Genomic DNA, 21,576 nt, shown 5'->3' on the forward strand with positions numbered 1-21,576 from the left:
AAAAAAAAAGACAAGACCTCATCTTGGGCCCACATCTGTATGTACTGACTCTATGTCACTAATTTACAAATGTTCAATACTCTAGTTCAGTCTCCTCTTCTGAGCTATTAACTGGTATCTCTGCCTCATTGACATTGCCATGTAGGAATCCTACAGGCATGTCACACTTAGCATGTCTCAAAATTTTTTACTCCTCCAAGGACCCCAAAAGAGGACATAGGATGCCCTACAACTGGAGTTATAGAGAGTTGTAAGCTATCATGTGGATACTGGGAACTAAATTTCAGTCTTCTGCAAGAGCAGCAAGTGCTCTCAACTATGAGAGCTCCTTATTTTGGCTTTACTGGCTGACCCAGGAGTCCCTGGGATCTGCCTATCTTGCCCCCAAGTGCTAGAGTTATAGCTGTGTGCCCCTATGACCAACTTTTTTTAAAAAAAATGTGTGTGGTAGGGATCCAAACTCAGGTTCTTATGCTTGCAGAGCAAGTACCTTACCCACTGAGCCAATTCCCAGGCCCTCATATCTACTTCTTTCCTCTGCTTTCCACATGGCTCCAATTCTTGTGGAAGAGCTTCTTAGCACTTCTCCCTGATACCTTCTTTCCCCCAGCAACCTATTCTTCATACCATAGTTATGTGATCTTTTTAAAACCTGACAATGGTGGCTGGAGAGATGGCTCAGCTGTTAAGAGTGCTTATACGTCATCAGAAGACCAGTGATGGAACACACACACTCACTCTCTCTCTCTCTCTCTCTCTCTCTCTCTCTCTCTCTCTCTCTCTCTCTCTCTCTAAAAAATAAAATAAAATAAAGGAAGCTGGGTGTGCTGGCACACACCTTCAATCTCAGCCCTCAGGAGGCAGAGGCAGGTGATCTCTGTGAGTTCAAAGCCAACCTGGTCTACATAGCGAGTTCCAGGGAGACCCTATCTCAAAAAACAAAACAAAACAAAACAAAACCTAAATAAATAAAGGCTAAAAAATGCCAGGCATGGTGGCACACCTTTGATCCTAGAACTTGGGAAGCAGATCTCTGTAAGTTTGAGGCCAGCCTGCTATACATAGTGAGTTCCAGGCCAGCTAGGGCTACATAGTGAGACCTGTCTCAAAGAAAAATTAAGTAAGATAAACAAATGTAACAACAACTTTCCATTACCTTTTCAGTAAGTCCAGAATCTTTTTGTATGTAGCCTTTGATTTAGGGCCTCACTCTGGCCTCTATTTCTTCAGCCTTATCATGCACCATACCCTCCCTAGATCTGTCCCCTCTATCCTGGCTTGCTTTTAGCTTGCTAATATTCAAGTCCAGACCCTCTAGAACTGGTCTCCTCAATGATACCTTACACCCTCACTGCAGAATGTGCTTCTTTCACAGTTATAATTAATGAATTATTTGAACAGTGTTTAATGTTTCTTCCAGTTGGTTCATGAAGGCAAACTCTCCTATTTCTCTCCTGCTCCAGACCTGGCTTATTCACCAATGCACACTCAACATCCTTGGGAAGTAGGCACTCAAAAAAATCAAGGCCAGGCTTGGTGGCACAAGCCTTTGATCTTAGCACTCCAGAGGCACAGGCACAGGCAGATGAATCTCTGTGAGATCGAGGTCAACCTGGTCTACAGAGCAAGTTCCAGGCCAGCTGGCGCTACAGGGAGACCTGTCTTCAAAAAACTAACAATACAAAACAAAACAAAACAAAAATCAGTTATTTCCTTCTTCACAGATGAAATAAAGCTAAGTGAGCTTAATGACTTTGTCAGAGTCACCTGGGCCAATCAGTGGTACTTGAGGTCCAAGTTCGGGGCTGGACAAGTACCTCAGTGGTAAAGCACTTGCCTGGTTATGCATGAGGCCCTATGTTGGATCCCTAGCAATGCCCCACTTCAAATAAGTTACCTAACTCAGTGTTAGTCTAGGAGCAACTCTGGGGACAGGGGATATTAAGACTTCCATGTGAGTTGGGCCAGGACTATCATCTCTGACCAGTTACTTGGTCCCCTGAGTGGTAAAACAGAGTGGCTATGACAGCACAAAAGTCATTTTGGAAAGCAGGTCTGAGTACCTCCAGTCTCCCAGGTAGACGGTAGAACCACTCAGCCCAGGCATACTAGGTCCCATCATGCAACTGCCCTGAAAAAGCAGCCCACTCCACAGACCTAGACCACCTCCACATCCTGACTGCTGACAGTGGCCTGGGAACCTCTGCAGAGAAAAACACACATGGCTGCTGCATGCAAGGTATAAGGGCTAAAAAGTTGTAGAAAAGCTCCTGTCTTCAAAGATGTTGATCTCCCTTGAGGTTCTGTAGCTGCCTTTTCTGCTAAGGACCATCTTCCCTCCTCTGCTCTTGGACTGACCAAACATGGCCCAGATTTCAAACCTCGCCACATCTCTCCCCACCCTTCCCCACATTCCCCAGCTTTCCTTCCTGCTTGGGAGCTCCTAAGACTTTCTTCCCATAGTTCCTGAGCTGGGAAAGATTTGGACTCCTAAACTGCTTTCCTAAGTCAGTCTGAGCACCATGACTTTTCTAAGTTAAAAACATGATTTCCATGAGAATTTTCAAATTCCAGATACAGTCCAGCCTGGTGGTGCATGCCTTTAATCCCAGCGCCTGGGGGGCAGAGGGAAGCAGCGGATCTCTTGTGAGTTCAAGGCCAGCCTGGTCTACATAATCAGCCAGGTGGGGCTATAGCAAGACCCTGTCTCAAAAAAAGACAAAAAAAAAAAAAATTAGAGATACAGCCCAAAGAACCCTATTATTTCCTGGGCCCCCAAATCAGAGATCACTATTGGCAGTGCCTACGAAATGTGACTATCATTGTACCACGAGTACAATGCTAAAATACCTCTGATGATGGTAAAAACAGTGTCTACTGACTGTTTATTAAACATTGTTCGAAGCACTTTACATGTATTAACTTCTTTAATCCTCATAACAATCCTAAACTATAGAGGCACTGAAGGTTAAGAAACTTGCCCAGGGGCTGGAAAGATGCTCAGTGGTTAAGAGCACTGGATGTACTCTTGCGGAGGACATAGGTTTGGTTCCCCGCACCCACACAGCAGCTAACAACCATCCATAACCCCAGTACCAGGCAGAACACTCAAGACACATAAAATAAAAATAATTTCTTTTAAAAAAGAGAGGGGGCTGGAGAGATGGCTCAGAGGTTAAGAGCACTGACTGCTCTTGCAGAGGACCCGGGTTCGATTCCCAGCACCCACATGGCGGCTACCAACTGTCCTTAACTCCAGTTCCAGGGGAATCCGAAGCTCTCTTCTGACCTCCAAGGCATTGCACGACACGGGTGCACTCACATACATGCAGGCGACACACTCATACACATAAAACGAAAATAATAAAAATATTTTTTAAAAAATAAAAACTTGCCCAAGGTCACAGGGCAGATTCACATACAGGCAGCCTGGCACCACAATTTTACGTTAACTACTACACCACCTCTCATGATACCAATGGTGTGGTCCACACCTGTGTTATGATCCCTTCCCGAATGGCCAGCAAGTCTGGCCTACTTCAGAATCTTTGCTCGACCCTTCTCGCTGCTCAGAACATCTTTCCGTCTGCATCTGCAAACTCCATTCTGCAGGCCTCATTTCCTCTCTGCAGCTAACCTTACCAACCCATCCTCACTGCCCCCAGATGTCCCGGGAGCCTCCCGCAGGCCCAGGGACAAACCGGCACCCTTTGGGCAATTTAGAGAGGGGTGAGATGTACCAATCTACTCCCTTAGAGTGGAGAGGTGCTCACTGTTTAGAGAGCAGGCCATGTGTGGGAGGAGGAATCCTGGGAAGCCAGTGTGGAAGAAGTCCTTGGGAACTCAGGGAGTAGTAAGGGGTCTAGCACAGAGGCCTTCACTATTCCCAGTCCCTTCTATAAAGTCTTAATGAAGCATAATGAAGGCTCCAGAAAATATCATTCCACCCTGATCTCCAAGTCAGGTCTTGAAGGTACCAAGGACATTGTGGGGAACAAGGGATCCTACCATCACAAACCCGGGGAGGTGGAGCACAGGAAGTGGGATCACGATGATGGCCGACCCTTGAAGCAAGCGCTTCTTATAACCGTTAGCGAGGCACTCTTAAGCATCCAGAATAGCTAGTGGCCCGAAGGTACAGGGATGAAGCTGCGGCCTTGCTGGGAGGTCACAGGACGAGACAGGCCTGAACAAGCGAGATGTGCCTTGATACAGGCTACGTCGACTAGACACACGGGTCGACCGCCCCACCCCCCGGGGAGTACCATGGGGGAACACCCAGGATGGGTACCCTGTGTTACTGCTCTCAGCGACTCTCCTAGCCCGGGACTCGGGGCTGGAGGGGAAATCACCTGCTCCATCGGGCGCCGCCGGCGACTTGTCCCGCGCGGCGCAGTCCTCATCCCCTAGCCCCACCAACGAGATCAAAGGCGGGGCCCAGAGCACTTTGGTCCTAGAGGCGCCGCAGTGGCCATCTTTGAGAAGGGCAGTTTGCTCATAGCAAGGCGGAGCAAATTTCCTCATGTCAGCGCTTTGGACCGGCTCCCGCGCCGGCCATTTTTGTTGTGGGTAGAGAGAAGCATCTCCGAGATGCTGCCAGTGGGTGGAGTCGCAGTGGCTAGGATTTTCTTACTGTCTAATAGCTTTTTGTCCGCTAGAGGTCCAGACCTTTTCAATCTTTAGGTCTGAAAGAGCCTAGGGTTTTTATGTCTGCCTTTTTTCCCCGACCCAGAACTCCCGCTTTGAAATCCTATAGATTTATTTCCCTTTGCTCTCTGGTGTCTCTCCTGCTCTTCCTTAATCCCTGTGGCGCCCTGATAGGGCTCCTATCACAAGATTTAATGGTCTTCCCCAAATTCCAGCATTCCCCTTCATGATCAGTCTAGCTCCGCATCCCCCCCTTTTTTTTTTTCTTTTGGTCTTTTTGAGACAGGGTCTCCTTGTAGTCCCAGCTGGCCTGGAACTCACAGAGATCTGCCTACCTCTGCCTCTGCCGGAGCTAAAGGCGTGCACCCCCACCCCCGACCCCCCCCCCCCTTTTTTTCAGACAGGATCTACCTATGTAGCCAAGCCCAGGCTGCCCTCGAAGTCATAGGGGACCCACCTGCCTCTGGGATCAAAGATGTACCACCACACCGAACCTCCCTTTGTCCCTTATTGATGTCTTCCTAAGATTTAGGTGGTTTACAGGGTCTTAGGAAGGTGGTGAACAGTAGATGCTTGAGGAGTGTCTAGACCTGAACCATCCAGGATGGTTTACAGACCTCCGCCCCCAGTGCCCTCTTGACTACATTGGTAAGGCTAGGCTGATCATCTAAAAGAGACAGGACAACTGTCCACCAGGACCCAACAATACCTCAACTTCCAGTTTCTGTTCCTGCTACTTCAGCTTCCAGAGACTGCCCTGTGGGGAAGCTCACAGCCATGCCTTCCTGGGAACTCCAAATGAGTGCTGAGAGTCCCCTTCGAGGATCTACCCCATCCCAATCAGCAGGGATGAGCCTCATTTCAGTGCCAGTCTTCTTGTAGGGTGCTGTGGATTCAGTAGACATTGCTACTCTCTAGAAACTCAGTCCCAGGGAGAAAGTTCTATTCTCTCCCCTAGGGACTGAGTCAGTTCTAAGATAGGGAGAAAAGGCATTTCTGTGCTCTCTTCTCCAGTGTCCCTTGCCACACACTCCTTTCTCCCCAGCTGGGAAGTTGCCTGTTGAGGGGAGGAGGCAAGAAAAGGGAGTGGGAGGGACACACTTGGCTTCTAGTCGCCCATAAAAACATTGCTGGCCAGCCTGGCAGTGCTAGGGTTAATGAAGGATGGGGTGACAGCCACTTTGAACTCTGGCCAAGCAGGCCCCTTTGAAGGGACTGTGGTTTACCCCTTTAGCCCCAGGCTGCTGCCAGCCCTCCCTTCTGGGTCCTCTTTCCTCCTCCCCTCTATCTGTTGCACAATCCTGATGACTATTCATTTCTTACCACCCCCATTCCTGGAACTTACAGGTTTCCTGGACTGGACTGCCCCTAGTACTGACCCAAGACCCCTGAAGCCATCCCCAAGGCTGTGTCTTCTTCATCCCTATCTCCCGATTCTTGGATGGCAGGTGGGCATAGGTTGACAGCAAAAAGAACATCCTGAGCTCTCAGAGAAGAATGATGGAAAATATTTCTAGGGGGAGCCCCTCGGATCCCAACTCTGAGTCAACTCTATGTAACAGGGTCAGGTTCTAGGACCAAAGTAGGCAGAAGAAAGGACTACCACAGACATAAAATCTAAGTTGGGGTTCCATAAAAGTACTGCCCTGCTTCACAGCTAGCCTGACCTTGACTACAAACCCTGTTTTTCTGTCCCCTTAACTCTTACTCTTCTCCCCAAGATGGAAGTCAACTTCCTGAGAGCTCCTTGAAGCCCTGGGATAGGGATGGGGTGGGAAGGTCAAGTTGCCTCCTCACCACCTCTACATTCCCTCAGATGATTTGCAGGGTGAAGGGTCTCCTCATTAACCAAAAAGTCTAGGAGCTATATCCTCTGGCTTGTAATTCCCCAGCACCCTGCCTCAGAACCAGGAATTGGACTTGAATTCAGCATGAGGGCAAATGGTTCCTGGCATTAAGAGCAGAGAAAGAGCCAGAGGGATGGTCTCAAGGGGTAGAAGGGATAGTCAGACACTGAGATGAGGAAGGGGACACTAAGTATGAAGGTTAGGGGTAGTCCCCTCCCTCTGGCTTGAGGTCAGAAAGGGTTCGCTGGGCAGTGTGCCTGGCCCTCCCACACCTTCCTCCTTTCTCAGAAGAGCCAGTATGGGCAGGCGGGGCTCTGGGGCAGGGTGGGGGCCTATTTAAGGAGCTCCACACAGAACACTATTGCAGATCCAGCCCTAGCAATGCCAGAGGAGACGCTTTGTGGGTAAGTGCTGCCCATTTCCTTGGATGCAGAAAGGCTGTGGGTAGGGTGTCCCCTGGGTCTGCTGGCTTTGCTTTCCCTCTCCAGGAATACTGGGGACAGAACCCAGCCTTCAACTGAACTCTCCAGGAAATGGAAGTGTGTTTCAGCGACACCTTCCCCCACTGCCTGCTCAGCTATCCTAAATACTTAAGACCTTTATCCAGGTGGGAGATTTTCAAGGTGCTGTTACTCCAGAATTCCTGTCGTTGAGTTCTCTTTTGGCTGGGGAAGTCCCTTCAGCTGCAGACAGATGCCCTGGTCATGTACAGAGTTTGGCTTTTTTCCCTAGCCCCTCTAACCTCTATACCTGCCCCAAAGGGAACACATCTTGGCAGATGACAGGATTGTCAGAAAGACCCAATCCCCACTATACTGAGCCCCTCCCTCATACCCTACCCCAGTCCTTGTCCATTTCTCTAGCTTCAGGACCCCATTTTCAGCTCCAAGCTCAGTCTCCCACCCCTGAGGGGGTAGGATGTATCTTGATATCCCAGGTTCCATCCTGAACCTCAATTTGTTCATTTTGGGAATTGGGAAACATTTACAGAAGAGGGGCAGGTAAGATGGCTTGGTGGATAAAGGCGTTTATTGCCAAGCCTAACAACTCAGGCACCCACATGGTAGAAGGAGAAAACTGTCCTCCACACAAACATTGCAAACAAGCATGCCCACACACATATAAACACACACATGCACGCATGCACGCACCCACTAAATAAATTTTTAAAAATACACAGACCATCCAGGAGTGGTGTCGCTCACCTTTAATCCCAGCACTTGGGAGGCAGAGGCAGGTGGATCTCTGTGAGTTCAAGGCCAGCCTGGTCTACATAGTGAGTTCCAGGACAGCTGGGGCTACAGGGAGACCCTGTCTCAAAAAAGACCAAAAAAATAAGAAAAAAAGAAAAACCACAGACAAGAGCCCAGGAGGGCAGCATCCAGACTGAGAGAACATTGGCCACCTGGCTCTGAGAACTGAATTCCATAGGCTGTGAGCTCTAGCAAATGCCCTAGGGACTCAGTTCTGGTGCCCGGTTGTGCTATACCATCAATACTAAGGGTATGGGAAACAAGTCAGATAGCTCTGACTCACAGCATCCAGCAGGTGCTCCTTGGAAGCCCTGGTCAAGCCTTTTAATAAAATTGACTTGGGCTACTCTTCTGCTCAAAGACTCCAGTGGCTTCCCAAATCAATCAGTCAATCTCTCTCTCTCTCTCTCTCTCTCTCTCTCTCTCTCTGTGTTTCTCTGTCTCTCTGTCTCTCTCTCTCTTTCTCTATCTCTCCCCCCCCGCTCCCTCATTCCCTCCTTCCACCTTCTCTCTGATACAAGGTCTTATGTAACCCAGACAGGCCTCAAACTACTTGAACTATATAGCTATATAACCAAGGATAACCTTGAACTTCTGATCTGTCTCCATCTCCCAAGTGCTTACAGACATGTGACACTCTGACCTACATTGGTTTGCTGTCAGTCTTCCATGGTATGATTTCTACTTAGCTTTCAAGGCTGTTCTTCCACAGCTGCCTCATAACCTGCTGCTGCCTGCTCCTGATGCCTTGCTTTTACTCTTGCTGTCTCCTGATCAGCTCTTCTTGGGTCACCTCTTCCCCACCACTATCAGGTAGAGTCCTGTATATCCTTGGAAACCTTTCTCAGATGCCTGTTCAAAAAGCCTTTTTCTTTTTCTGTGTTTTTTTTTTTTTTTTTTTTTTTTTTTGAGACAAGGTCTCACTATATAGTCTTGGCTGGCCTGGAACTTGTTACATAAACCGTGCTGTCCTTGAAATCAAAGAGATCCACCTGCCTCTGCTTCCCAAGAACTGGGATTAAAGGCCTGTGTCACCACACCCAGTGAAGGAAGCCTCTTTCAACTTGCCAACAGTGCACAGATCCCCCATGCTCCTCCCCAGTGGGGCTGGATTCATGAGTCCTTTACCCTGGTAATATTTAACCCAGTGTCCTGCATGTTGATAAATAAACATTCCTTGCATTTCGTTGCCTGTCTCTCACGTGTGAAGTGGAAGCTTGACCTAGAGGTTGAATTCAATCAGGTACATTCTCATTGCACCTGTGGGTGAGTTGCTGGACTCACATAGGACTGTATAGAATTCAGTTTCTTCATCTGTAAATGGAAATGATAATTACATCCACATCAAAGTTTTGTGAGCTTTAAGTTTAATGAGTTGCTAGTGTCTGCACAGGGCTTTAACATAGTACTTGGCACATAGCAAGCTCTCATGAAGTATGGGAACTATGATTCTTTTTTTTTTTTTTTTTCGTCTTTTTGAGACAGGGTTTCCCTGTAGGTCCAACTGGCCTGGAGCTCCCTATGTAGACCAGGCTGGTCTTGAACTCACATAGATCCACCTGCCTCTGCCTCCTGAGTGCTGGGATTGAAGGTGTGTGCCACCATACCCAGTGGAACTATGATTCTTGTTCTATTACTTTTTCAATTAGTTGATTATTTATTTATTGTGTGCATGCGCCCGTGTGTGTGTGTGTGTGTGTGTGTCTGTGTGTGTGTGTGTGTGTCTGTGTGTGTCTGTGTGTAGATGTGCACATGCCATGCTTGTGGAGATCAGAGGACTTGGGAGAGCTAATTCTCTCCTTCCATAATTCCATTATGTGGGGCCCAGGAATTGAACTCAGGTTGTCAGGCTAAGCAGCTGAGGCACCTTTACCTGCTGAGCCATCTCACCAGCCCTTTATTCTATTCATTTAAGTAGAATGGGGAATATCCAAAGGTAAAGGCAGTTTTGGAGTGAGGTGGGACTTGAAATTCATCTGTCAGGCCTTCCTAAGTGATGAGCTCCAGACTTGATCCCTGGGTTGAATGGGGCAAAGGCAAGGCCAGATGGAGGAGGCCATGAGGATCAGGACTTGGTGGCACAGGCCCTCCTGGGAGCTGAGAGCTCTGGATTCCTACCCACTGTGTGACCTGAGGTGAATCTCTTCCTGTATGTAGACCTGGTGTCCTGACATAATATAAATTGGGGATTGGAGGGCAAATGAACTCTATGATGCCAGGCAGTCTGGGTGTTTTATGAATCCTGTGCAGCTAAGGGTTAAGTTCAAAGAAGAGATCAAACAAGGAAGAGTTCAGCTCCCTGCAGGCTTCAAATCCACAGGACTGGGAGTCAGGTGCGATGCTGGGCTCCCCTAGTAGCTTCTCTCTCTCTAAACACCTGCAATAGGGATTCTCCTCCTTTCCTGTGCTGAGGAGAGGATAGGGGTACACAGTGGATGAGCTTGTACTGAGGGATGTCTGGGGACAATAACTTGACTTGATAGGCCTTAACACAAATGACAGAATGCATGAATTTCAGTGGCGGGGGTGGGGGGGCTATGGAAGAGGGCCAGTGGGGAAGTGGGTATAAAGATGATGAAGATGTTATGTATGAAATACACAAAAATCCAGTTAAAAATTTACAGAAAAAGCCAGATGTGGTGGCTCTTGCCTTTAATCTTTAATCCTAGCACTTGGGAGGCAGAGGCAGGCAGATCTCTGTGAGTTCAAGCCTGGTCTACATAGTGAGTTCCAGGCCAGCTGGGGCCACAGGGAGACCCTGCTTCAAAAAGACCAAAAAAACAAAAATTAAAGTCGGGAGCTGACGAGATGGTTCATCAGGTAGGTAGGGTTGCTTGCCACCAAGACTGGCTATCAGCATTTTATCCCCAGGCTCACATGGTGAAAGGAAAGAACTAACTCCTGCAACTTGTCCTCTGACTTCCATATGTGGACACACATGCACACATACACATACACAAATAAATAATAAATAAATAAATAGTTAAAAAATAAAATTAGTGGCATAGGTATATAGTACATTTATTATTCTTATTTTTATTTATTTATTTTATTATTATTATTTTGGGGGCATATTTTTGAGACAGAGTTTCCTGTAGCCTCAGCTGGCCTGGAACTCACTATGTAGACCAGGCTGACCTTGAACTCATAGAGATCCACCTGCCTCTGCCTCCCAAGTGCTGGGACTAAAGGTGTGCACTACCACACCCGACTTGTTTTTATTTTTTATATATGAATGTTATGCCTGCATGTATGTAAGCACACCTGTGTCATGCAATGCCCTCAAAGGTGAGAAAGGGGCATCAGATCCCCTGGAACTGGAGTTATGGATGGTTATTAGCTGCCAAGTGGGTGCTGGGAACCAAACCCAGGTCCTCAGCAAGAGCACTCAGTGCTCTTAACAGCTGAGCCATCTCCCCAGTACTGCACTTTTTTTTTTTGGTGTTTTTGAGACAGGGTCTCCCTGTAGCCCCAGCTGTCCTGGAACTCACTATGTCGGCCAGGCTGGCCTTGAACTCACAGAGATCTGCCTGCCTCTGCCTCCCAAGTGCTAGGATTAAAGGCATGTGCCACCATGCCCAGCTGCACATTTATTTTTTAAACCTCTTTTTAATATATTAATACTTGAAAATAGCTGCCTACTTTATCCAATAAGGGTTCAATTCTTTTTTATCTTTTTTTTTAAATGTATATGAGTGTTTTGTCTCCATGTGCATAAGTGCATCATGTGTGTGCAGTACCCACAGAGGCCAGAAGAGGGCACAAGATCCCCTGGAACTGGGGTTACAGGTAGCTGTTAGCCAACATATGGGTACTGGGAACTGAACTTGACTCCTCTGGGAGAAAGTGCTCTTAACTACTGAGTCATCTCTCCAGTCCCCACCTTTATCTTTTAAAAATTACATTTTTTTATTGTGCATATGTGTGTGTTCCAATGTGTGCAACAGTGTATGTGTGCAGATCAAAGGACAACTTGTGGGTTCTCTCCTTCTATCATATGAAACAAACTCAGGTCATAGGCTTGCCACTGAGTACCTTTACCTGCTGAGCCTTCTCTCTGGCTTGCTTGCCTCTTCCTCCCTTCCTTCCTTCTTTCTTTCCTTCCTTCCTTCCTTCCTTTCTTTTTTCTCTTGTTCTTTAATCCATCCTTCCTTCCTTCCTTCCTTCCTTCTGCCTCTCTCTCTTCTCCCTCCTTCCTATCTCTGTTTTCCTTCTTTTAAGGCACTGGAGATCAAACCCAGGGCCTCCCATATGCTAGGCAAGCACTCCACCACTAAACTGTATACATTGCCAGCCTTCTTTAAAAAAAATTGGGGGGGGGAGTCTTATTGAGTTACCCAGGCTAAACCCAACTTTGCTATCCTCCTGCCTCAGCCTCCCAAATAGCTGAGACTACTTTTTTAATAGGTATTTTGGTCCAAGGACTCAATTTGTTATTAGCAATTATCTTGGTTAGCCTTCAATTGCTGTGACAAAAAACCCTGACCAGAGCCGGGCGTGGTGGCACATGCCTTTAATCCCAGCACTCAGGAGGCAGAGGCAGGTGGATCTCTGTGAGTTCAAGGCCAGCCTGGTCTACATAGTGAGTTCCAGGACACCTGGGGCTACAGGGAGACCCTGAAAAAAAAAAAAAAAAAAAAAAAAAAAAAAAAAAAAACAAACAACCCTGACCAAAACCAACTTAAGGAAGAAAGAGAGTTTATTTGGCTTATAGAACAGTTCATCATCAAGGCAAGCCAAGGCAGGAACTCAGGGACATGGAGGAACACTGTTTACTGGTTTGCTCCTCTGGCTTGTGCTTAGCCTGCTCTCTTACACAACACAAGACCATCTGCCGGGGGGGCACCACCCACAGTACCCTCCCACATCACTTAAGGATGGAGAAAAAGCCTCACAGACATAGTCACAGGCCAGTCCAATGGAGGAAATTCCTCAATTGAGATTCCCTCTACCCAGGTGTGTCAAGTAAAGCTATCTAGCACAGCAATATTTTTATTTCTAGTTAAATATTATTTCAAATTGGGCTGGGGATGTAGGTCAGAGGTAAAGTGCTTGTCTAGCATAAATGCAGCTATAAGTTGTTGGACAATAATCAGCACCTGGGAGGCAGAGGCAAGTAGATCTTTGTGAATTTGAGGCCAGCCTGGTCTACATATGAAGTTCCAGGTTAGCCAGGACTATATATTGAGACTCTGCCCTGTCTCAAAAAAGAAACCCTAGATTCATCAAAGTTATATAAATATTTCTGGAAAAGTACCCTGAGTACCTTACCCTTTTACCAGATTCACCAACTGTTAACCTTTTGCCATATTGCTTTCTCTCACTCGGTCTTTCTCTATACATATATGTATGTGTATACATTTTTTCTGAGCCATTTGAGTATAGGTTGCAGCTCTCTTTCTTGCTCTCTGTGTCTTTCTTTCTTTCTTTCTCTCTCTCTCTCTCTCTCTCTCTCTCTCTGTGTCTACTTTTTTTTTTTCTTGAAACGGTCTCACTGTGTAGCTCTGACTGGCCTGGAGCTTGCAGGTGCCCTCCCTTGTAGCTGGGGTTACAGGCAATTGTGAGTTGCCTGACATGGGTGCTTGGAACTAAACTCTGGTCCTCCACAAGAACAGTATACTCTCTTAGCTTCTGAGACATCTCCTTAACCACAACCATCCTTTCTTTGTATGTTTGTTTTGTCTTTTGAGACCTGGTCTCATATTTCTCTGGATGGCCTGGAATTCACTGTGTAGATCAGTTTACTGGCTTTGAACTTGCAGAACTTGCATCAATGCTACTGCCCTTGCCTCCCGAGTGTGTGAAGAGAGAGAGAGAGAGAGAGAGAAGGAGAGAGAGAGAGAGAGAGAGAGAGAGAGAGACTGTAGGAGTATGCTACCATGTTCAGCTTGTTTTAGTTTTTTTGAGAGCCTCACTATGTAGTCCAGGCTGACTTTGCACTCAAGATCCCTGCCTCAACTTCCTGAGTGCTGGAATTGCAGGCATGCACCACCAAACCCAGCTAGGTGGTGATGACCCCTTGCCCTGAATATTTCCAAATGTGCTTCTAAGAATGACATTATTTCTTTTTTCTTTTCTTTTTTCTATTAAATTTTTATTTATTTATTTTACATATATGAGTATTATGGTGGCACATATGTAAGTGCACCCGTGTTATGCAATGCCTGAGGAAGTCAGAAGAGGGCATCAGATTCCCCTGAAACTGGAGTTATGGATGGTTGTTAGCCCTATGTGGGTGCTGGGATTTTAACCCAGGTCCTAAGCCGGTACCCTTAACCACTATGTCATCTCTACAGCCCCTCTTTGTTATTTATTTATTTATTATTTATTATTATTTTTATTTTGAGACAAGGTCTCACTGTGTAACCTTCATTGACCTGGAACTCATTATGTAGACCAGGCTGGCCTGAACTCATGGAGATCCATCTGCACCTGCCTCCACAGTGCTAAGATTAAAGGCATGTGTTTTCATGCCCAGCCTCCTTTTTTTTCTTGTTTTGTTTTGTTTTTGTTTCTGTTTTGTTTTTGAGAAAGTGTCTTACCATATATCCCAGGCTGGCCTTGAATTCACCACAGTCTACCAGCTTCAACCTCCCAAATGCTGGAATTATAGACATGAGCCACTATGCGAGGTTTATTTGGGGGTTTGGGGGTGGTGGGTGGGGTTTTTTTGTTTGTGTGTTTGTTTGTTTGTTCTGTCTTTTTTTGAGACGGGATCTTCCTGTAGCCCCAGCTGGGACTGGAACTCGCTATGTAGACCAGACTGGCCTGAAACTCACAAAGATCCGCCTGCCTCTGCCTCCCAAGTGCTGGGATAAAGGTGTACACCACCATGCCTGACCCAGGGGTTGGGTTTTTTGAGACATGGTTTCACTAGGTAGCGCTGGCTAGCCTAGAACTTTAATATGTAGACCAGGCTAGCCTCAAACTCAGAGATCCACCTGCCTCTGCTTTCTGTGTGCTGGAATTAAAGGTGTACAACACCATGCTTCTTTCAGCATTCCTGTATAGTCCTTTCTTTTCAGAGCAAGCTGTTCTAGCTTCATTTGTACCTTCCCTGCCCTGGAACCAGCCACTCCTTCAAGGGGCCTTAATTCCTTTTACTTGAGAATGGAATTAAGAAAGACCTGGACTCTTCTTGTGCTTGTTGCCACTAGAGCGTCACTGTTTAATAATTCAATGTCTAATTCTTAGACTTTAGATTCTACAATTTGACATCTATGTGAACAAAGATGCATATTCATAAACATTTATTTTCTCATTACCCTCACTATTTCCACAAAGTCAAGCTATCTCTGCTTTGGCCTTTATTACTTCAAAAACCTCCTAATTTTTCTATGACCACAATGCCTCCTCTACAATCTCTTCTCCACACAGCAGCCAGAATAATTTACAAATCCAATCGCATTACTCCATCACTTGACACCTTCCACTAAGACTAAGATTCAGTGTCTACAACTGTACTTCAAGGTCATGCAAAACTGGCTTCATCTGGAACCTTGTGTTACTGCCACTTTCCTGGCAGGCTCAGGACCAGCCTCATTGTGGTGCTTTTCTTTACCAGATACTTAAATGCTTTGCAAAGCCCTTTATTGGGTCTCCACTAAAGTGAAGAAACTCTCCTCCTCCTCTTCCTCTTCCTCCTCCTCCTTTTTTATGTGTGTGAGTGTATTGCCTGCATAAGTGCACCTATGTCATGCAATGCCCATGGAGGCCAGAAGAGGGCATTGGATCCCCTGGAACTGGAGTTATGAGTGGTTGTTAGCCACCATGGGTGCTGGGAACTGAACCCTGGTCCTCTGCAAGAGTAGCTGGTGCTCTTAACTGCTGAGCCATCTCTCCAGCCCCTACTATTATTATTTTTATATGTATGAGTGTTTTACCTCCATGTATGTAAGTGTACCATGTGCATGCAATGCTCGAAGAGATCAGAAGTTCCTCAGATCCCCTGGTACTGGAGTTACAAATGGCTGTTAGCCACCATGTGGGTGCTGGGAACAGAACCCAGGTCCTCTGCAAGAGCAGTCACTGTTCTTAACTACTGAGCCATCTCTCCGGCTCCCAAAGTCACTTTTAAAAAAATACATTTATTTATTTTATGTGTATGTGTATTTATATATTTTTTTGTATGTGTATGTGTGTATTGCTGCATGTATGTAAGTGCACCTGTATCATGCAGTGCTCATGGAGGTCAGAAGAGGGCATCGGATCCCCTGGAACTGGAGTTACGGATAGTTGTTAGTTGCCCTGTGGGTGCTGGGAATCCAACCTATGTCTTCTGCAAGAGCAGCCAGTGCTCTTAACTGCTGAGCCATCTCTCCAGTCCCCCAAAGTCACGTCTTAAAAAATGTCTTCTCAGGAGCTGGGCGTGGTGGCGCACGCCTATAGTCCCAGCACTTGGGAGGCAGAGGCAGGCAGATCTCTGTGAGTTCAAGGCCAGCCTGGTCTACATGCTGATGAGTTCCAGGACAGCTGGAGCTACAGAGAGACCCTGTCTCAAAAAGACCAAAAAAAAAAAAAAATTTTTTTTTTCTTCTCTCTTACCCTCCATTTGACTGACATGTTGTCAGTCTCTAAGGTAAGCTCCATGCTTGGCTTTCTGCTGTAGCCTCAGTGCCTAGACTACTTCCAGGGCCATATTATGGGCTCTTATATACTTGGTGAATGAGGATAATGGTAATTCTTACTCCTTAAGGCTTTTGCACTCTGACTTTAGCTTCTTGAATTTTTGTTCTGTTTTGTTTGCTTTTTGAGACAGGGTTGGCCTCAAATTCATTATATAGCTGAGGATGATTTTGATCTTCTGATCCTCTTGCCTCCACCTCCTAAGTGCTGGAATTGCAGGCATGTGCCACCACATCTAGTTCTTGTGGTGCTGGGGAATTGAACCCAGGACTTTGCCTATTTTTTATTATCTTAAGATATATTTATTTTTATTTTATGTTTGAGCGTTTTGTATACATGTATGTACACCATGTGCATGCCTGGTGCCCACAGATACCAGAAGAATGCATCACATTCCCTGGAACTGTGAGCAGCCATGTGGGAGCTAAACACTGAGCATCCCTCCATGCCTTTTGCACATGTTAGGCAAGCATTATACCAAATGAGCAATTCCCAGCCTCTAAAGTTATTGGTATAGTTTTGTTTTTCCTTTTTATCATTTTGGCGTAGTACTGAGGATTGAATTCAGTTTTGTGCATGCTAGGGAAGCCTACCAACTACCAAATGAACTACACCCCCAGCCCTTCCCCCTCTTAAAAATTATAGGGTCTGAGGGACTGGAGAGATGGCTCAGCAGTTAAGAGCACTGGCTGCTCTTCCAGAGGACCTGGGTTTGGGTCCCAGCACCCACATGGCAACTAACAACTGTCCATAACTTCAGTTCCAGGGGATCTGATGCCCTCTTCTGGCCTCTGGGCATTGCAAGACATGGGTGCACTTAACAGACATTCAGGCAAAATATTCATACACATAAAATAAAAAAGGAGGAGGAGGAAGAGGAAAAAGAGGAGGGGGGGAGGAAGAGGAGAAAATTTACATATATATATGGTCAGGTGTTGACAGAATGGCTCAGCAGGTAAAGGTGCTTGCTGCTGTGCCTGGAGACCCAAATTCAATCCCCAGAGCCCACATGGTGGAGGGAGAGAATTGATTCCCATAGGTTGTACACACACACACACACACACACACACACACACACACACACACAAATATATAAAACAGGTGATTTTGTTTTGTTTTAGAAAACAGGGTCTCAGTCTGCAGCCCAAGTTGGCCTGAAACTCAGTATGCCCTTGAACTTGTGGCAGTCCTCTTGCCTCTCAAGTCCTGAGATTATGGGAATGAGCACCACACCCAGCTTCTACTTCAGCTTCCTTCCTTTCCTTCCTTCCTTCCTTCCTTCCTTCCTTCCTTCCTTCCTTCTCTGAGACAGGGTCCACTTGTAGCCTCAGCTGGCTTGGAACTTGCTGTGTAGACCAGGCCTCACTCTCACAAAGATCCACCTGCCTCTGCCTCCTGAGTTCTGGGACTAAAGGCATGTGCCACCACACCCAGCTTATTTAAATTTTATTTTTATTTTATGTGTATGTATGTATGTATGCTTGCTTGTATGTATGTAAGTGCACCACATTCCTGCCATCTCTTCCTTCCTACCTCAGTTTTTTTAATTATGCTGCAGTATTTATAACAACTTCTCTTTATTTACTTGTTGCCTCATCTCCGTATCTCCCCACTAAAATGTAAGGTCCATAACGAAAGAGTCTGCCATGCCTGTCTCACTACTGTATTCCTAAAACAGCTCTTGGCAAATAACAGACACTCAAACAACTTGCTAGATGAGGCTAAGAATATAGCACAGTTGGTAGAATTATTGCCTAGAATGCATGCAGTCCTCTGTCTGATCCCCATCACCATATAGATTTCTGTAGCCCATCACCATATAGATTTCTGTAGCCCAGCACTGGGGAGGTGAAGGCCAGAGGATCAGATGTTCAAGCTTACCTTTGGCTACATAGTGAGTTGGAGGCCAACCTGAGCCTCAAACTTACATGAGACTTTGTCTCGAAAAAATTGTTAGATAGACTTTGCTATTTTTAAAATTGTGTGTGTGTGTGTGTGTGCGCGTGCGTGCGCGCACATAAGTGCAGGTGCCTGTGGAGGAGGCTTCAGATTCCCCAAGAACTGGAGTTACAGGCAGTTATGAGTCACTCAACATAGTTGCTGAGAATTGGTCCTCTGGAAGAACAACTGCTCTTAACCACTGAGCCATCTCTCCAGCCTGGATGGAGTTTTAATAGTTAAAAAAGGAAATAAATCCCAGCTCTTGGGAGGCAGAGGCAGGCAGATCTCTGTGAATTCAAGGCCAGCCTGGTCTATGTAGTGAGTTCTAGGCCAGCTGGGGGTACAGGGTGACCCTTTCTCAAAAAGACCAAAAAAAACCCCCACAAAGCTGGAAATAATCTGAACACTATATAATATTCAGTGGTTGTAAAAGACAGAATGATATCCAAGATGAGTTATTGTAAGATGTGATAGATAAAAGTTTAATTCTTTCACATAATTAATACTATATGCATAAAAAATAGGTCCTAGCATCATCATCATCCCCATTTGAGATGAAGAAATTGGTTCAGAGACATTAGGTACACAGGGTCACACAGCAGGCCCATCATATATACATACATACTTGCATATATACATATGTATATGTGTGTATATATATATATACATATATATATATATATATATAGAGAGAGAGAGAGAGAGAGAGAGGGAGAGAAAGAGGGAGACTAAGACTCAATATTAACTCAGGCTCGCCTTGAAATTTCAATCCTGCCTCACTCAGCCTCCCATGTTTGGAGATTACAGGCATGCACTACCACATCCAGTGGTGATAGGAATTGAACACAGAGCCTTGTGCATGCTAGGCAAGCACTCTACCAACTGAGCTACGTCTCCAACCCCTCCTTGTGTAATAACAAAGAAGAACATGATGATAAAGATGATGAACAAGAAAACAAAATGAAATTAAGGGTAACAGAGTCCAGGATCCACTTTTTCTGCAAAAAGTGCTATGCAAATTTAGCTCTGAGCTACCTGTAAAATCAAGGCAAAGAGAAAAACGTAGTTATGAGGCCCTTGGTGCTTGAAAAATTAAAGGACTGAACTCTATTGCTCGAGTTTGAGGGAACTTCACCGAGTTCATAAATACAGCAGTGATCAGCAGGTGGTCAACAGTTTCAATAACATACCAGTATACTTAGGTAGCTGTTGTTCATGCTGTTCAGTGCCAAATGGCTGTTCAGTGAAAGCAGTTTCACAAAGAACTGAATTTCAACATTTTGGACATCAACTTTGGTGATGTGTCTACAATTGTAGATAAAATTGGATAGCCCTAATCCTCCAGCAAACTCCTGCAGACCTCAACCTGTTAAGAATTTAGCACTTGAGAGGCAAGTGGATCTCTGTGAGTTCAAGGCCAGCCTAGCCTACATAGCAAGTTTCAGGCCAGCTGGAGCTACTGGGAGACCCTATCTTAGAAAGAATTTAAAGCTGGGCCTGGCAGTTCGTGCCTGTAATCCCAGCACTTGGGAGGGAGAGGCAGGAGGTGCTAGGGTATGGGAAGAGGAGAGATATAGGTGGATCCCTGGGGCTCTACCCATTGGCAAAAAGGTGGGAGCCAATGAGATGACTCATCGGGTAAAGGTTTGTCCCAAGTCTGATAGGCTGAGATCCATCCTTGGGATCCACATGGTAGAAGGAAAGAACCTACTCCTCAAAGTTATCCTCTGACCTCTATACATTTACCATGCACCTGTGTGTCCCCAAAAGGTGGACAGTTTCTGTGGAAAGACACCTGAGGTTAATCTCTGGCCTATGTACACACACACACACACACACACACTTGAACTGGCACATGTGTACCTGTGCACACATAGGAACATGGGTGCATGTGCCTCAGTAGTGAGTTGAAGGGAAGATAGGGAAATTTTTTTTTTTTTTTGGTCTTTTTGAGGCAGGGTCTCCCAGTAGCTCCAGCTGGCCTGGAACTCTCTATGTAGACCAGGCTGGCCTCAATCTCACAGAGATCTGCGAAGCTGGGATTAAAGGTATGTGCCACCATGCCCAGTGAAGATATTATGTAACTGAATCAACATTTGAGCATTATGAAATATTATGAAATGGGGGTGGAGAGATGATGGCTCAGCAGTTAAGAGCACTTACTGCTCTTCCAGAGAACCTAGAATCAGTTTTCAGCACCCACATGGCCGCTAACAATCATCTATGACTTCATTTCCAGGGGATCTGACACCCTTTTCTGGTCTCTGAAGGCACTGCACACACATGGTGCACTTACATAAAATAAATAAAAATTTTTAAAGAAATATTATGCCAGGTGTGGTGGCACATGCCTTTAATCCCAGAACTGAGGAGGCAGAGACAGCTGGATCTCTGTGAGATTGAGGCCAGCCTGGTCTACATAACAAGTTCCAGTTCATCTGGGGCTACATGGAGACCCTGTCTCAAAAAAGAGGGATGGGTGATGGAGAGATGGCTTAGTGGTTAAGAGCACTGGCTGCTCTTGTGGAGGACCCAGGACCCAGGTTCAGTTCCCAGCACCCACATGGTGGCTAACAATCTTTGGTAACTCCAGTTCCAGGTAATCCAGTGCCCTCTTCTGGCCTCCACTGGCATGCACACATGGGTGCGCTTACATACTAACAGGCAAAACACTCATACACATAAAATTTTAAAAAGAACTGGGATTAAAAAATGTCATTCCTCTTAACATCCAGGTAAAATTTTTTTTTTTTTTAAGACAGGGTCTCCCTTTAGCCCCAGCTGGCTCACTATGTAGACCAGTCTGGCCTTGAACTCAGAGATCTGCCTGCTTCTGCCTCCTGAATGAGTGCTGGGAATAAAGGCATGTGTCACCTTGTCCTACCCCAGGTAGGCTAGTTTTATGTGTTTTACAGATAGCTGAGAGGCTCAGAGAGACTAACAATACACGGTTAGAAAATGTCAGAGGCAGCTCTAAAATTAGATCTCGGGTGCCCTTTACTAGTCACTCCCACACTCCAAAAACACAGGCAAGACTAGCAGACTGTGTTGGACTGCACTGTACAGAGGAGCCGTTGAGGAGCAGGCCCAGGTGTCAGGATACACACTTCTCCAGACAGCCAATCTTATATTACACACACACGCACACACACACACGCCTCACATCTGTGTAAAGACTCCCATTACACAGACTGCAAAATACCCATTTCCAAACAGAAAAATGATCTCACAGTGAAAACAAAACTTCACTCCTTTATTCACTT

At 46.0% G+C, this 21,576-nt stretch overlaps 1 protein-coding gene across 4 annotated transcripts in view; it reads right to left on the reverse strand.

Moving 5' to 3' along the window:
* Positions 1-4,510, reverse strand: part of Cuedc2 (CUE domain containing 2) — an 8,677-nt gene extending 4,167 nt beyond the window's left edge. The window contains exons 1-2 of one of the 4 annotated variants that reach the window (XM_008845652.3): positions 4,353-4,510; positions 4,019-4,186 (exon numbers count right to left, since the gene is read on the reverse strand). Coding sequence is in view for 3 of the 4 variants with exons in the window: in XM_008845648.3 (XP_008843870.1) it covers positions 4,353-4,403 (51 nt within the window). In the remaining variant the exon portion in view is untranslated. Of the gene's footprint in view, positions 1-4,008; positions 4,187-4,291 lie in introns of all 4 variants that reach the window. The other 3 variants (XM_008845649.3, XM_008845650.3, XM_008845648.3) reach the window with 3 other exon arrangements.
* Positions 4,511-21,576: the final 17,066 nt, after the last annotated feature.

Source organism: Nannospalax galili, unplaced genomic scaffold, assembly GCF_000622305.1.
Source record: "Nannospalax galili isolate Female #2095 unplaced genomic scaffold, S.galili_v1.0 scaffold161, whole genome shotgun sequence".
Lineage (NCBI taxonomy): Eukaryota > Metazoa > Chordata > Mammalia > Rodentia > Spalacidae > Nannospalax > Nannospalax galili.